This window comes from Tiliqua scincoides, chromosome 11 (genome assembly GCF_035046505.1).
Source record: "Tiliqua scincoides isolate rTilSci1 chromosome 11, rTilSci1.hap2, whole genome shotgun sequence".
Lineage (NCBI taxonomy): Eukaryota > Metazoa > Chordata > Lepidosauria > Squamata > Scincidae > Tiliqua > Tiliqua scincoides.
In genome coordinates this window covers 13,648,763-13,666,965 of record NC_089831.1, presented here as the reverse complement: position 1 = coordinate 13,666,965, position 18,203 = coordinate 13,648,763, and the positions used below count along the sequence as shown (strand labels likewise).

The 18,203-nt window shown below is 45.4% G+C and overlaps 1 protein-coding gene across 3 annotated transcripts in view; it reads left to right on the top strand.

Moving 5' to 3' along the window:
* PKNOX2 (PBX/knotted 1 homeobox 2) overlaps positions 1 to 18,203 on the top strand; it is a 328,938-nt gene that overhangs the window by 265,696 nt on the left and 45,039 nt on the right. For all 3 annotated transcript variants that reach the window (XM_066639289.1, XM_066639288.1, XM_066639290.1), the window contains 2 exons: positions 4,878 to 5,049; positions 17,803 to 17,991. In XM_066639289.1, the coding sequence (XP_066495386.1) occupies positions 4,878 to 5,049; positions 17,803 to 17,991 (361 nt within the window). The remainder of the gene's footprint in view (positions 1 to 4,877; positions 5,050 to 17,802; positions 17,992 to 18,203) is intronic.

Here is an 18,203-nt window from a genome sequence, read left to right as displayed (position 1 = left end):
GCGGGAGACTGGAGCTGCCCGGCGCTGTAGCGCCGACCGACGTGGGATCGAGGTAAGGTGAGTATTGTTTATTTATTTTTATTGGGGGCATCGTTGGGCTACCTATACTGGGGGGATCACCGGGCTACTAACTACCTATACTGGGGGGTCATCTGGCTACTGACTACCTATACTGGGGGATCACCGGGCTACTAACTACCTATACTGGGGGGTCATCTGGCTACTGACTACCTATACTGGGGGGTCATCTGGCTACTGACTACCTATACTGGGGGGTCATCTGGCTACTGACTACCTATACTGAGGCATCACTTGGCTACTGGCTACCTATACTGGGGCAGCTACACCTCTGTATGGGGGATTCTGTTGTATGCAAAAGACTTGCGAAGATACTGTCCTCGGGGGGGGCAAGTTGAAAAGTTTGCTAGGGGGTGTGCTGTTTGGAGTATTTGAATTCAAAATGTTATTGGATGTATGATTTCCTTACTTTCAAATCAAGGGGGTAACGTCTGCGTTTATAAATTTTTTGGGGGGTAAGAGGTAAAAAAGTTCCCTGACCCCTGCTTTATACATACATATATGTGGTGGGAAGCTCTATAGAGAGTAGGGTTCCCAACTGCATAGGCATACTTAGATGCCTAGATTTTTTTTTTATTATGGGGGCTGAACAGATTTTTATTATGGGGATAATAAAACAAAATTTTATTTTATTACCAAGTCAAAGGCAAAGTCATCATCCTGCCCCCCAACTGCCTTCACGTTGTACATGCATTGTACATGCAGAGGGCTACTGTATTGGTGGGGAAGAATCTGTCAAAGGCTTGCCACTATCACATTTGCCCTCTCTCCAAGGAGCTCAGGGTGGTGTACATATTTCCTCCCCTGCTTTTGGACTCACAACAAGCCTGTGAGGTAGGGGAGGCTGAGAGAGTGGCCCACGGTCACCCAGGTAGCTTCATGGCTGAGCATGGATTTTAACCTGGCTATTCCAGGTCTAATTTCAGCTCCTGAACCTACACCATCCTGGCTCTCATTGACTTATGTTAATACCCGCCGCATAAAGAACCTGTATCTGAATAGATCAATGGCTTCCTCATCGGCGAATCCGTTGCTCTGATCCCCAAAGCAACTTAATTTCTGCAAGCTCGTAAGAGAAATTTAGGAGAAAAAGTAATTCCTTTGCATTTCTGACTGTAAACATGGAGAGGGGGTAAGGAAACTGAGCACTGGAATTTGAGGCTGACTTTTGATGATCATGGGTATCTGTCTTCCTTTTTTTAAATCATTGTCAGATGTTTCTATCCAACATGGTTGCAGTCCAACATGGGCTGGATCTGGGGTTTGGAAAAACCCTTACACGGCACCACTTATTTTCCATCCCACTCTCTGCACCGGGACGCTTTGGGCAGTCGCATCTGCCTGGCCATCCTACTTCACAGCCTGCTGGTACACGTGACTGTCCAGAGCATCCCGGTGCAGAGATCAGGTTGGAAAATAAGCTGTGGTTGGGACTGGTAGAGCTTTCCATGGACACAGCTTACTCTCCAGCTTGGAGACGATTGTTCTGTTGATCAGGAGAGCTGTTCATTGAGTGGAAGAGCTGTTCACGGACACAGCTCAGTCCAGCTTGGAGACCATTGATCTACATGAACAGTACTATATTCTGTCCTCTGAGCAGTAGAGGATGTGAACAGTATTCTGAGTATGGGTTCTCTAAGGTGACCAAGCTTGAAACCTTTTTTGGAATGTCATCCCGTTGTGCTTCTCCATACCCATTCATCCTTCTCCACTTTCACCACGGTTTAAAATCTCATTTCCGGATATAGCCGCTGTTTTTCTTATATGGCCATCCAGGTTGATTTATTGCTGTTTTTAGGGAATAATAACTAGTAATTCAGTATATAGCAGGGGAGACCTGGGAAGATCCTCTCAGATGACCTGATTGACATTTTCCTTCTACCAGCTTTTCAAAGGCGATGTTCCTTTCTCGAGTGCTTGAGCTGCAGACATGTCAAAGGAGCTTGCTTCCTACATCTTTTGCCAGGGTTGACAAAATGCCGCTCTCTCTCCTTCCTCCCGCCGTCGGCACTTTAGTTCTCTCCATAACACTGAAAAAGAATTTTTTGCTGTGTGCAAAGGTTGGGGGTGCATTGCTGAACTCCGACCACCTTGGCATTATTGCTTGGATTATTAGTTCCTAGTAATTTAGTGCCCTTGCGCAGGGTCGATTTGTGCCTTTCATTTGTAATTGATCTAGTGGCTGTTTAAATGGCAGCAGGCATCTGTTGAGAGTGGGAAGGTTCATAAGGCGAAATAATTCATAACACCGTCTGGAATTTGCCTTTCATATCCCTCAGCTAAGCCTCGGCAGGGCTGCCTAAATTACGACCACCGAGGCTTTTTTTTTCTTCCTCACATTCTGCTCATGGCTTGAAGAATCTTGCATTAAACTGGGATCAGTCTAGATTAGACTGTAATATTCCACAGTATTAGTGGCTGCAAATGAAGACTTATACCGGAGTTTAACCCCTTCACCTGCTTTTCTCTTTGTTTAGTCCTAAAAGGCTTGACTAAGCTATTGGTTCCTCCAATTTGTTGATGTGTAAAATAGATCTTTCAGCTCAGTGGACTCCGGGGATATCTTTAGCACTAAGCATTCAAGACAACAGACTTTATAGAAATTAAAACACACTCGCTTTGATTAAATAAAGAGTAGCTTTCAGTCCTTTGCAAAATGGGCATATGTTTTTTTCCCCCCTCAATTCCCCGTTAAAGGCAAGAGGAAAATGTGATATCTGATACTAGGCTAGGCCTGTGCTGCCAATCTAAGCAGCCTTGTAGCCAAACTACTGTACAGAAGAGGTGTGTAGTTAATTTATTTTTAACCCACCTCCTACCCTTCTTGAGTGTCCCTCTATGTCATAAGAGCAGCAGATGAGAAGCCAGCTGAGGTTCACCATTGACAATTGAATCCAGCATTCTTTCATTCATTTTCTTTTAAGAGACTGTGCAGGTGATCTTAATTCCAGGAATATTCATGGAGGCAGGAAACAGGGTCAGGCCTACTAGCCCTGCCACTGCCCCCCACCTGCATGCATCAACTTAGGTTATGCACATGAAAGCTTTTGATGTTCCAGTGATCTGCATCCACTAAATCTTTTGGACAGAGCCTATGCGTGTACAGCTTGGAAGTTGGGGATAGTGCCAGCAGATGCAATCCTGCCCCTCAGGGCCAGCCCAAAATCTCCTGGTGCCTGAGGTGTTACACCAAATGCTCTCCCCTTCCCTGGGAGTGTGTTATGACAGCCATCACCTCTGCCACTGATATTTCTCCTATTCCCATTCCCTGGATTGGAAAAGGAAGAGGGGAATGGAGCAGAAGAAGTGTGGAGGAGAGGACGGTGGTAGGCTAGAGTGATTTTTAGCCCCCCAGTCTCCTCCACTTCTTCCCCATTCCCTTTTCCAGTCTGGGGAATGAGAGGAGCAGCAGTGGACAGACAGGGCTCACCCCACCAGTCTGCCTGAGGTGACCTCTTCAGCTGGCCTCATAATTGGGCCAGCCCTTCCTGGAGTACTGGGAAGGGAGTTGATAATGTGACAAGGACAGTGATGCTCTGTGTATGTGCTCAGCTGGAAAGTGAAAGCTGATCTGCACATTATCACTTTATGCAGCACTGTTGACGCGATTACACTTGAGACAGCAAGTGTGCCAGTCTCTGTGCTGGAGATGAGGAGGAGCATTGCACATTCAAATGTGTGTTTCCCCCCCCCCCCTGTAATAAAAATTCTCTGCATGTAGAAAACGAGCACTTTTCGCCCTGGTGTTCTTGTTAAGGAACAAACTGTACATTTTGCACAAATGAAGATAATGATGACCCAACCAACTGTTTTAGGAAGAAGAACTGTTTCAGGAGTCTGTTTTTTGAAGCAGAAAAGTGGGGGTAGTGATTAAGCCATCCCCCCCCCACCTGCCATTTTTCTGCCCCAGTTTCCCTCCTTCCAACTGCTTCCCCCAAAGGAATTTCCAGATGTGCAAACCTGATTATTCAGAATGTGTAGATCAGCTTGGTCTGTCCAAACATTTGTTCTGCTGCTGAAATACCAAAATAGCAGAAGATACGGGATCATCTGGTCAATTTCAGTCCTATCCATGGTAAGTCTGGTGGTGTGATTCTATAGCCAGTGGAATTTGCTTTTTAAAAAAACATGAACAGAATAAGACTACATATGCACCATCTGTTCCTATTTTTCATGGACAGTCTCTGTTTTCTAGTTCCTGGTAAATCAATGCCCCTCGTTTTGTGGAGAATTCAGAGTGCTTCTGAACAAATGTTACCAGAGTTTATACACATGCACTGGTGTTCTAATTTCTGTTCCATCCCTCTTCGCTCTCCCCCAAATCGGTGAATATTGTTGCATTGCAGAAACTATTCTTTACGTAGGAAGTTTTCTTGTTCTGAGTCAGACTCTTGGAGTGTTGACATCCAAGGACATGTCAGGCCACTCTGTATTTGTTCCTCAACCTTTCAGATTAACATTTGTGGAGGGAATTGACTTTTTTTTTAAAGGGAATTTACTTGATGGTATATTATCTACTGCCATCGCTCCTTCTTCTCCTCTCCAGATTTGAAAAAAAGGAGAAGGGGAGAGGAGAGTGATGGGCTAGAGTGGGCTATACTCTCTTTTCAGATCTATGGAGTGAGAGGAGGAGGAATGATGGAGGTAACATCTACACCTACTGAGCCTCTCGTAACTAAGTAGGTGTAGGCAATACAGGACACATCTATCCCATGGACTGAGAAATAGAACCAATTGCATCTATGGCAATATATTTTCAACCGTGAAATGACATTGTGTTTTCCGCCTGTCTTTTTTAGGCATCCTCTCTTCCCGCTTCTGACACTGCTGTTTGAGAAGTGTGAGCAGGCGACACAGGGCTCAGAGTGCATCACTTCTGCCAGCTTTGATGTTGACATCGAGAATTTTGTACACCAGCAAGAACAGGAGCACAAGCCTTTCTTTAGCGATGATCCTGAGCTGGACAACCTGGTAATGTTCTGGGCTGGACCAGCCACAGTCCTTATTAATACATTGTCCAAGGTGAAGAAACACACATGCTCAGACCAATTGACTCAAGCATTGGAAGCTTCTTCAAGCTCTAATGCAGATGTTAGCCCCTCTGAAAATATACCTGCTTGGTGTGGTAAATGAGGTAGATTCTTAACCACATGTGTGTGTTGTTCTTAATGACACAACACTGATGATAGGGTTGCTGACTCCGATGGAAGCTAATCCTGGAAACGTTTTGTTCCAACATGATGCCATATTGGAAATCCCTGCAGGCCCAATTAAAATCTCCAGGATTGCTTTCAGTAGTCATCTGAAGATTGACACTGATTCCTGAAGACTAGGCCAGTTCTGGAGGGTTGGCCACCCTAGTCAAAGTGTGATGGTAAAAGACATCCTAAAGGTTTTTTTTTCCTCCTTGATTGCTCTCATTTATCACATTGTTTAGGGAACATGTTCTAGGCCAATGGTTCTCAAACCTTTTCGCACTGGGACCCACTTTTTAGAATGAAAATCTGTCAGGGCCCACTGGAAGTTATGTCATGGCCAAAAGTGACATCAAATGGGAAATTTTTAACACCCCCCTTTTGACAAAATCAAATTAAGGGCACAAGCCTAACCAGGTCTACTCACAAGTACATCCTATTTTATTCAGCAGGGCTCAAGAAAGTGTTGTTAGGATTGCAGCCTAAATTATGTAACAGAGGGTGCAATCCTAACCCCTTATGGCAGTGCTTTCCAGCACTGATATAAAGGCAATGAAGCTCTAAGGTAAGGGAACAAACATTCCCTTACTTTGAGGTGGCCTTCGTGAGTGACACCCAACTGCAGGATGCAACACACGTCCCATTGGCACCACTAGGCCAGTGCTGGAAAGTACTGACATAAGGGGTTAGGTTTGTACCCTAAGTAAATTAAAAGTTTATAATAAGTTTAAAAAATTATTTAAAATAAAGAAGAACCTTCCTAACCCCCCCCCAAGCAGTTGCTGATCTGCTTAAAAAAAATCCCCAAACACTCCAAAGGCTGCAATCCTATCCACATTTACCCACGAGTAAGTGAGTACCCACTGACTGTCATTGTTAAAAGCATATACATGGTAGCCTGTTAAAAGTACAGATCTGTAACATTTCCTCAAATGAAGTCACTGTAAACTTAATAGCATTAAGTCAAATGCATTTAAAATAAAATACGCATTGAAATGAATGGGGACCCAGCTGAAATTGGCTCACGTCCCACCTAGTGGGTCCTGACACACAGTTTGAAAAACACTGTTCTAGGCAATTCCTCAGTCTCTGCTCTTTTCCAAAATGGAACCATTGCACTCATTGCATAATCAGATAAAGGAGATACCAGTACTTGAAGAGACTGATGGAGATGCAATGCCTAGATCAGGGGTGTCAAACATAAGACCTACAGGCCAGATGCAGCCCCCGGAAACAATTTATATGCCCCTTCTGTTATAATGGGCTCTCCCAGTGTGATAATTGGGCTCTCTCATATCTTGAAAATGTGAACAAGATTAGCACATTTTCTCTTCTGTCATTTGCAGCTAATGAGTTTCTGTGTGAGAACAAAGTGCTTATTTCTGGCCATCATCTGCTTCATGATGTCGCTTCCTGCTTAATGACATCACTTCCAGCCTTGAATGCTAACTTCAGCCCTCTGTATGAAACAAGTTTGACATCCCTGGCTTAGATAGCCCCCTCACCTAGATAGCAACAAGATCAGCTACTCTGCTAGCTGCAGAAATGTATCGGGGATACTACTGACATTCTTCTGCCTGGCACCCAACATAATTATTGTGTGACAATCATGTGGCCATTGAAGAAGCCTCACATGCCAAATCATCATGGAACCCAGTGTGTCAGGGTGAAACTTCACCATACCTTCCACACGTGAAAGGGATTGCTAATGGCTTAAATTATTACATTGTGGGTGAAGAAATCACAAAATTATTGTAACATCGAGATTAGTTCTTATTCGGGGCTAAATCCAGCCCTGAAAAAAAATTCCACTTTCTACTGCTGGAAGCAGCGAGGTCAATTAACCACATTTGCATACATCTTGTTTTGCATAACAGAGTCTGCTTCCAAGATCCTGCAGCCATTCAGACTGGAAATTTTACAGCAGGCTTCTCAGGAGGAGGATGTGATGATGATCTGTCATATTAGGGCCGTTTGGGGAGGATGATCACATTTGGGAATCGACATTTTTGAGGAATAAGGAGCCAATCTGCAGAGAGTGACTGCTGTGCCCAAGAGCAGAAAAGCTCCTGGCATTTACTTAACTCTATCAATAGCATCTTTGGAAGATAGCCTCGTGTCACAAGTGGAGAACAGTTAGAGAAACCTCAACATCCAAAGGGAGTGTGAAGCCACTGACAGCAAGTGCTTCGTTTCCAATATAGTAGAGTCACATGTTCAGCTGATTGTTGCCAAACTACAAAGTTTTGTTCCTAAGACAAAGCAAATGATGATCCATATTGAGGTTCCCCTGGCCTTAACAAAGCAGGTCTTCAATGGCTGTGTCTTCTGTGCTACAGATATTAAAGGCTGGGTAGCAAAGCTAACAACTATTGTGTTACACCTTCTTAGATGTCCATATTACTGCTTTGTAAGGAGAGCTCTGAGTGGATCCAGTGGCCATAGGTGTACCTCTGGGAATCCCACAAGGAGGGCATGAAGGCACCTGCCCTCCTCCCACATGGTTGTCACCCAACAGCTGGTGTTCAGTGTGGTGTATTGCTCTTGATCATGGAAGTTTTGTTTAGTTGTTACAGCTAAGGATAAACCTGCCCTCCTTGACTTTGTGAAGTATCTCTTAAAGCCGTCTACAGCAGCTTAGAGTTTGGAAAGGTGCAAAAGAGGCAACTAAAATGATCCACAGGCTAGAGTGCGTTCCTTAAGAGAGGGCTACAATGTTTGGAGCTTTCGAATCCAGGGAAAAATGGGATTATGGAGAAAATGGTTGAGGGTTATAAAATTACACTGCCAAACCCCCCCCCCCCCCCAAAAAAAAAGGTTCTGTTACTTTGGAAGTTAGCCCTATTCTTGGGTATATATGAGGCACTGATTCCAGAAATGACATTAGGGTGTCCAAAGTTTTTGGCAAGAGGGCCACATCATCTCTCTCACAGTGTCAGGGGCCGGGGGGGGGGGAGAATTAATTTACATTTAAAATTTGAATAAATTTGCATATGTTTACATAAATATATATATTAAAGATGAATTTATATGAATGAATGAAGGTCTTGCAATAGCCCAAGGCCTATAAAAGGCCTTGTACAAAGCAAGGCTGGCCTTTCCTTTGCTGCCACTACTGCATCACAGACATGAAACAGCAAGCAGTGGAGGGAGCCCTCATCCCACAGCTCATGCAAGAGGTCAAACAGTTGCCCTCATGCTGAGAGCAGTTGCATCAGGCCAGTGTGGGCTCCAGCAAATCTCCAGAGGGCCAGAGGTTCATTGGAGACTGGGGGCTCCCTGAGGGCCACATTGGGAGTCCACGAGGGCTGCAAGTGGCCCCAGGGCCGGGGTTTGGGCACCCCTGGTCTAAGATACAAAAAAGTGGGTTGGACAGTGTTACGCATGGTGTGTGGAAGAAGGAAAGGAGAGAGGTGTTTTGTTTTTTTAATCTCTCTCACACAATACTAGAAGACGGGTGTCATCCAATGAAACTGACTGGCAGAAGATTTTTGGACATACAAAAAGGGGTGCTAATTGCAGCCCTGGTCCCAGGAGTGTTACGTTCCATCACTTCTGCCATTCCATGACAGTTCAAGATTGTTTGAGAACATTCATGTGCAGAACTGGGTGAAGGGCAGGAGGAGAGCAGTTTTGACTGCTCTAGATGCATGTCCCAGATGCAATTCCGCCCTCCCAAACCACCCTTCAAATTAGGCATTTTTCCATGACCATTTGACTTGATGGCCTTAGTTTGTGCAAGCTCCCCTGTCAGAGCCCTATCCTTCTGTCTGAAGCACCTGAGCAGCAGAACCTCAGCACTTGTGGCAAGCCAGTTCCCTGAGAAGAAACACTTCTAGACTCCAGATCCGCGGCAGGAGGTGAGTAGCTCTTTTTATGCTCTGGAGCATTTGAAGAGTAGCCGTCACTGGGATTTCACCATTTTGCTCTGCCCTTTTTTTGTTGCAGGTGGGATTTTGGTGATGTGTGTTCTGTGCTTTTTCTAGGCTACTGTGGTGCAGAGATGGCCACCGAAGGCATCAACACCAAAAGGGATTTGGAAAGCGCTCACAATGAGTTAAACGCCCAGCTCCTTCCTTTTTATTTCAGGAGTTTCTCAGCTTGTTGCGACCACCTGCTGCTATTTTTGCACAGATTATATTAAAGTTCAGCATTCTTATTTCAGCATTCTGTGTTATTTATCCAAGGGATTCAGTGTCAGAGTTAAAGCCATACTGATGAATTTCGGGAGCACTGCAAAGTGTCATTGTTTTCCCTCAAGGCTGGTGGGGTCCTTCACCTGCCATCGTTTGTCCTCTGTCTACCTTTCTCAAACAGCACTGCCTCACTTCCATCTCTGGACCATAATTAAACAGGGAACAGGTGATGCTGCCTTAGATCAGATCATTGGTGTGCCCATGTCACGCCCTCTGGCTGCAGTCACCGCCCACAGCCGCGAGGCTGGGGCAAGTTGCTGCATGAGTGACTTGCTTGTAAGCCCCCTTGGGGTCAGGAGTAGGTATGGGCAACTTGAGATAGCCTCAGATATTACTCCAAGGGGGGGGAGTTCGTCCCATCTGACCTCCCTGTTGGGGTGGTGGCTGCAGCCCTGCCGTGGCCGGGGTCTGTCACCTCCTGCTGTCCCCTCTGGAGCAGTGAAAGTGCTGTGGGTTCTCCTGAAGGACCCCTTGGGGTCGAGTGCTGCCACGCCATCCCCCTCAGGTAAGTCAGGGGCTTGCGAGTGGGCTGGCTCCTGACAGCCCAGTTCACTATTGTCAAAACGGTTCTGTGATTGAACCTGTCACCTTTTGCATACGAACCTGGTATACCATTCCTGACCTAAGGCCTCATCTTTTGTAAACAAGAATGGCATATGAAGCCTGATAGTGAGTCAGACTGGAGCTCTGTCAAGCCGCTGTGTCCATTCTACAGCCAGTTGCACTTGCACTTGAGTGCCAGTTGAGGATTGTTTAGTTAGGAATGTTGCCCATGTACTCCTTACTGAGCAGCATTGATTCTGAAGAAGTAATGTGCTGGCCCAGTTGAAGAAACTTTAGTTGATTTACAGCGCAATCCTGAAAAGTTTAGGAGTTAGGGTTGTTAAAGCAGGGCTAGCTTTAACATGATTTAGGGCCATAAGGCACGTTTGCGCCTCCTTGTAAGTCGGCAAGCCTCTGACACAAGCCTCTGCACCGACAAACCACCGAGGGCGGGTGGGTTGGGAGCGGGAGGCGGGGCTGGAATCCGGCAGTTATGCCGGATCCCAACCCCCATTCCTGGGGAGCTCGGAGCAACTTCAAGCCACTCCACTCTTCTCGGACTTGTGCCATCTCAGGTGATGCAAGTTCAAGGAGACCCATAGGGGCCAGGGTGCCTTACCCAGAGGTAAGGGGAAAAGTTATTTCTGGTGGTACTTCAGATAGGTGGATCATGTGAAGGGGTATGGCAGAGGACCAACCTTGAGAAATACAAGTGTAGGGGAATTTATTTTATTTTATTTTGCATTTTTGTTATTTACTCCCTTTTTTACAGGAGGGAGAGATAAATTTTTGAGATGCCACCATGAGCTCTGTTTCCTTTCTGTGTGTATGTCTGTGAGGGGGGAGGAAACAGAGGAACATGTCCATGTGTTACCTTAACAATGCGCAACATATTTCTGGTTCAACCGTTCACATGACTTTTCTTTCCCCATTACATTATGATTGCACATGGCTTATGAATTCCTCCAAAAGCAAGGGGACCTTAAAATCATGACATTACCCAGAGGATCAGTGTGATGTGATTTATCATTTTGTTAAGAGACTACTGTAGAGAGCATCGGTGGTGAGGCGGCTTTGGACTGCACAAATAAGGAGAGGTTTATTAAAATTACCCAACAGTTCTACAAAACTTTTTTTTTTATTCTGCAGCTCAGACACTGAAGTAAAATTAGCAATAAGCAGCTGTCCATCAAGAGGCAATGGTCAGGTTTTTCCGCTTGCCAAGTAATTCCACTGGTTTCTTGGTAAATGCTAGCTAAATAAGTAATGTACTCTAGGGAAGCCATGCAATATTCCACTTACTTAGGGCAAGTAGCAATGGCCTCTGGGTGAAGAGCCACATGACAAGCCTCAACCATTCTCCTCCTTGCAACCTACCTGTCCCCTCCCCACCATCACCCACCATCCACAGTGTTTCTCTCTTATGCACATTCCCTGACTTATGGCCCTTCGAGCCAGGGACAGTCCAAGCCCTCCCAACATCTGAGGCAATGTGTCAAATGCTCCTGTACCACTTTTGCAATGTCTTACCACACCAAATGCTTATTTCCTTATCTGGCAGAAACCCGGTTACCACTTCCACCACTCCTCCTCCTCTTCCCACTTCCTGGATTGGTAAAGGGAAGAGGGGAATAATGTGGAAGAGGAATGGTGGAGGAAAGAAAAGTAGCAGGCTAGAGTGGTGGTCTGGAGCACTGAACAACGCTCTAGCCCACCATTCATCTCCTCCACCTTTCCGCTGTGTTCCCCTCTCGCTTTTCAAACTTGGGAAATGAGAGGAGGTGGAGAGTTGGAAGTGGGGAAAGTTTCCCCCCACTTGGGTGGCCAGCCCTGCTTCAAGCAGGCTTCATGCTTGGGGGGGCCTTCCAGCAGAAGCTGGTTGTGAAGATCAGGATATTGAATTAGATGGATCTTTAACCTGAAACAACATCATATGTTCATTTATTTAATAAAAATATATGCCCTCTTTCTTCACCACTCGGGAAGATTCTCTGCAGCTCACAACATTCAGATTTTTAGAAAGGTTTATTTATTTATTTATTTATTTATTTATTTATTTGTGCATACATACATACATACCCCACTTTTCTCCCAGTAAGGACAATCATTTTACAGGATGCAAAATTTAAAACAAACTCAGCCACCAATCAACTAACTTAAAAAGGTACACCTAATTAATCTTAAAAATCTGGCAGCAGAGGAACCATTTTCACCTTCCTGTAGGAAAACCCATAGGGTAGGATCTGCACAGGGGTCTTCCAGTAGGGAATTCACACAGTGAAGGCCATAGAAGGCCCTTTCACACATCCCTACTTGATCTGTCTCCAAGAATGACAGTGGAAGTAAGATAGCTTCTTTAGGTGACCTCAAGGGATGGGCGGATTCAGGAGTGCTATTTTTGCCTTAATGCTCTGGTGTGACACAGAGGTGATGCGACCAAGTTTGAGAGTCAGGAAATCTTGCTTCTGTCATGAATTCTGTAGGTGTTCTTAAATAAGCCACTCCGTCTCCCCTGTCTTCTCTATGGGTGCAGTAATGCTTACCTTGCAGGACTGTTGTAAGAATTACATCAATACCTATCACCAAAGATGAAAAAAAAAATAGTGATAACAAAATAAAAACACATAACATCACTTTCTGCACCTCTCATTTTTGTAAAACAAAAAATGAACACACTGAAATCTGCAAAAAAAACTTTCTTTGGTTTTTATTTATTATTTAACAGATGGTGGATGGGTAATGACTGTGGCTGCATCTGCTGACACTATATTAGCTATATCACCTTCCTAGTACTCTTTTAATTATAATTTATAATTCTAACATAAATTTTGAATAAAAACACATGAAACTGCTTTCTACATTTCTAACTTTGGAAAAACACTGAAATCTGTGAAAAAAATGAAACCATTTCCTTCCATCCCTACATATGACTCACTTTGCATAGGAAGAAAGCACCGTACAACTATTAAATCCTCTCTGTTGCTATTGCTGTTGGCATTCACACTCCTCCCAAGGACTCTTGTGTTCCTGCAACATATATCTAGGGCTGGGAAATGATACAAGAAAGAACTATCTCTGGAACGTGCAGTGCTCCCCTCCCCATATATCTATTTTTTCCAAAGTTTGTTTGTTTGTGTCTACACAACCTTAATACTCCTAATCCTATGTATATGTCCACCAGCTGAAGGCAAAGGGAGAGATGAAAAGGCCAGCGACATTAACCATCATTAGAATAAGAATCATGTATTCCTCACAGGCGGAATGCACATAATTAGAAATTAGAAAAAGGTCAGATCTCGCCATTATCAACTCAATCAGCTGCTGAGTGCCACACAGTCAATTAATTCAGCATCTGTATTTTTTACAACCCTGCACACGTATTCCATCGGACTGTAACTCTTTATCCGGACAGATATACTGCTCAGCGAAGCAGGGACATAAAATGAGAGACCCCAAGCAAATGAGCTGAGATAATTGAGAGATTTATTTTACATACATATACACACACACATATATATACGTATGTGTCAAGCCTTCCCCTGCCTGTGCCCTTGGATGCTGACTTTCAGGAAAGTGGCCACTGGACAGAAGCACTGGGCTGGCAGTAGATCAGTGAGAAGCTTTGAATTGATTCATTTAAAAAAAAAAAAAATTATGCATTGCACTTTAAATCCTGCCATTTCTCTCAGCAGCTCAGAGAAGAGCTTGATCTTCCCCCAACAATCCTGTGAGGTAGGTTAGTCTGACAGAGAAGAAAATGACTGGTCCAAGGTCACTCACCAAAATGGCGACTGCCAGATCCTGTGGGTGCTGGGATACCACCAGTGGTCTTCTTGGGGGAAGGGTGCATTTGCTTCCTTACCCCAGGTAAACAGCAGCCGGCAGCAATGGGTCTCCTTGGCTTTGCATTCACGTTTGAGTGGGCACAGAGCTGAGCAGACCCGTGTTGGGCTGCCCAGGCCAGGAGGGAGGATAGAATATGATGACAGAGCTTGCTGCCATCTCCGCCCTCCTCCCGGGCCCTATCCTCCCCTTCCTCCGCCCTCCCTCCTCCCCGTTCTGCCTACTCCCTGCCTCCCCCCTACCCAAAAATACCGCTGGCCAGCGCTGGAAGAGTGCCAGCTGGCCATCCACGCAGCACTGGGGTGCATTGCCAGTGCTCCCTCCTCCCCTGGTGCTCTATGCTGGTGCTGGAGACCCATAGGATTGGGCCCTCAATGAGTTTCATGACTAAGTCAGGATTTGAACTCGCATCTCCCCAGGCCTAGCTCTTGGGGATACCATTGGGGGGGATCCCTGCCTTTGGTAACCCTATAAAAAAGATGCCTGCTTCTATCTAGTGTCATCCCTATTCTGGGTTCTTTGTCTTGGTCAGCAGTCTTTCTAAGTGGCATGGCCACACAGCTTGAATCAGAGCCCAGCATAGCTTCCATCACGGAGCTCCAGAGCTCAGCGATGGTGTCATTGTCAGGCACTCTGCAGCTGCTCCATGCAACTCTCTACAGACTCCTTGGACCCCCTGTAAACATTACAGGGAGCATTGGTCTTGGTCATACAGGAGTGTGACAGAATGTTGGAAGAGTGGGATGGAATATAGGGAACTAGCTTAGAATGAATGAATGAATGAATGAATGAATGAATGAATGAAGGGAACCGGCTGTCTATCTAGTGAAAGAAATCCAAAACCGGCAGCTAGTCGTGCAGGGAAGGGAGGAGGCAGCACATTGAACACTCATTGCTGCTCTTGCTCCTCAACCACCATTGAAATGTCATGGGCATTTGTGTGCATGTAAGCACCTACATGCATGGAGACCATTTGGTTGGTACCATTACCACTGAGTCACTCTTGAACTGTTTGTGCCCATGCTAGACATTCCAGTATGGCCCAGAGTTGAAAAGCTATACTCATGATCCTTTGGGCTGGCCTCAACTCACAGGTAGAGGCCCTGCGGTCACCACTTCTATCTGTTACTGACTGTGCTTCCAAATGGGGTGCTTGGGATTGCCATGCTTCATTCATTCACTCTTTCTGGGGGAGGCACATGGCCCATCCATTCATCGCCTTCCTGTAGTTTCCTTCTCCTCAATCCGTCATGTTTATTAATGGAGAAAACCTATTAATAATGAACCCAGTGGTTACAGCAGCGTAATAGCCATACATGTGGCTGGTTTGTTAAATTTATCGTTCTGGGTTTCTAAGAGGCTCATGCCCGGATAGAACACAGCAAAAGCAGGAGAGGTCAGGGAAAAACAGCCCACTCTGTCCCCAAAGCATGCTGTATCTATAGCAATGTGAAACAGTGGCATAGCACCCAGGGCACATAAATTTTTAACATCCCCATACACATAGGCCATAGAAGGCCTCCAGAAGGCACCCCCTTGGCACCCCTTCAAGGCATTGTGCCCAGGGCAATTGAACCCCCCTCTTAGCTATGTCACTGGTGTGGAAGGAACATTGCACTTTTACCTATCACTGCAAGTGAAAAAGACTGGCTGGTTTTAGGAGGAGCCCGTCTAGAAGTGCCCTGAATCTCTCTCTCATACACAAACATATAAGATGGTATTCCTGCTGTAATGGCTATTATAAGCACAGCGAGCAAAGCTGCTCTTGCTTCCTCCCAAAGCCTTCCTCCTTTGCCCCATCCACGTTGCTTCTCTCCTTCTAAAAAAATGGCATGGACCACAGTGGCACCCATAAATGCACCAGGCTCATTTGAACTGTCTCCCAGGCGGGTGGGGCGGGGGAGGATGGTGATGGTGGCGTCATTGCTTTAATCTCATGAATTCTCCGGAGTGGGGAGGAGCAGAAGGGATTTGTCCCCTGTTTGCCCCTGGCTAGTTATGCTTCTGATTAACCTTTATTTCTTGGCGTGTTTATAAACTATCCTCCCCCCCCCTCGCCCCTGCCGTCTCTGTGCCCTTTCTTCCTGCTTTCCTGCCGGCTTTGTGATTCAGTTAGGGGAAACCCTTCACAGCATATTAGGAGAGACAAAAATACTGCCTCTGTATCTTCAGGTCCTCCTTACTAGACTCTTGTCATTTTTCAGAGGTTGCTTGTCTTCCTGAGCGCAAGCAAAGAGCAAAAACTTTTCAGACCCAATGTATGCAGGTTCCTTCCCAGATGATGCCCTCAATCTGAAGCCCAGATTGAGGGCTTCCCAGAGAGCAGCCCTCAATACCAGCAACTTGACAGCATTGAGGGCCGCTCTCAGGCAAACCTGCATAGTCATCCTACTCATGAGTAGCCTGTGACTAATAGTTTGTAAGGATAGCCACTAAAATTAGCAAGTCGAAAAATTGCTTTGAAATTTAAAGACTCTTTGTTAGGTTGAAAAAAACAGAACACAAAGCCGTTGATTTATCACCCTCCTATGCATAGCTGGGATTTTTATATATTATTCAAGATTTCAAGCCAGAGTTGTAAAACATAAGGTCTCAGTTCCATGCATGGCATGTTTTATGTGTAAATTTTTTAACATTTATGGGGTATATTTTACTGAGGCCAAGGCTTTGCTCCAGGGAGAGCTTATGAGCATATTTCTACTCTCCAGTCTTGTTAGAAAGAGTGGTCAGCTGAGAATAATCAGGGATGCTTTAACATTGACTGCTTGCAGCTGGATCCCAACAGCAGTCTGAGACTGGTACATTGAGATTTGCAAGCAGAGCTTCCAGTACCTTCACCTGTCCAAAACTGAGAGAAGCATCCATCATGGTAGCCACTAATGAAGATGAAATGTTGTGGTGTGTAGAAGATGGGACAGGCAGAGAGAACTGAGAGCCAGAATGGTGCAGTGGTTCAGGTGTTAGACCTGGAAGATCCAGGTTCAAATCTTTACTCAGCCACAAAGAAACCTAGGTAACCTTGGGTCAGTCGCTCTCTCTCAGTCTCACCTGCCTCACAGGGTTGTTGTGTGGACAAAAAGGAGGGAAGGAGCTCCTTGAAGGGAGGGTGGTATAAAAATGTGAAAAAGAAATAACTGCTTGGCTGATATGGCGGATCTTATTGGTAGCGTTGCCTCCTAGTTTAATCAGCATTGTGAGCTTTTTGGTACTTCCAGATGAGGCGTTTCGTATGGGATTGTCACACACTGTTCATGTTCACACAATGTCATTGTCCCATCTGTTGGCCTCTTGTGTTTTCGTCATGCTTGAATCATAACCTTTACAGAGCAGAAAATCTATTAATAGCAAGAACCAGGGTCCAATGCAGTAACCACATGGATAGGTGCTTTCTAGTACTTATATTCCAATTTTTCTTGAGAGGCACCTTTCCAGATACAGTGCAACACAAAAACAGGAGAGGTAAGAGGGAGTTGGGTCGATGTCTGACTGTGTCCCCCCCAAACATGTTCTGCCTGTTATGTCCGTCCGTCCCCCCAACATATCACTGTATCTCCACAGTGGTGTGGAAGGGGCATTGCCATTTTGCATGTGACTGCTTAAATAATCACATCTATTAGTGTCATAAACTTGCTCATAATGAAAAAGTGGGCAGTATATGCCCAGTTCAGCAGATCACAAGAGAAACAATTGAGTTAATGGAGGAAGTGTCTGTCCACTGTGTCTCCAAAACACTTTATATCTGCAGAAATATGGAAGGATTCTTGCAATTCCACCTGCTTCCGCAAGCAAGGAAGCGATGACAGGCTGGCACTCTAAAGAGCCCTTCTGCAAGTGCCCTTCTTCTAGGTTAAGCAATGATCCTCTGGATGTAACATTAAACAGTAATGGTTATGTAGAGGTTGACGGACTTTGGATTGACTTCCGTTCTTTGTTTTAATTGTCCCCAGATGGTGAAGGCCATTCAGGTCCTGAGAATTCATCTACTGGAGCTGGAGAAGGTGAATGAATTGTGCAAGGACTTTTGTAATCGTTACATCACCTGCCTCAAAACTAAGATGCACAGCGACAACCTACTCAGGAATGACCTCGGGGGGCCTTACTCCCCAAACCAGTCCTCCATAAACCTACACACGCAGGTAATGGCTGAAAAATGCTCCATGTGACGTGCTGCCTAGTGTTTTGGCAAGCGGTTCCCTATTTCATCATTTTCAAACTAGAAAGTTAGCACAGATCCAACCTTTTGATCTGTGGATTCGGGACCTGTAGATTCAACTCACCGTGGGTTTCAAACCCGCAGTAGAAGGTTGAACCTGAGCTCCAAGGCACAACCAGAGATTTGGTTAGCCAT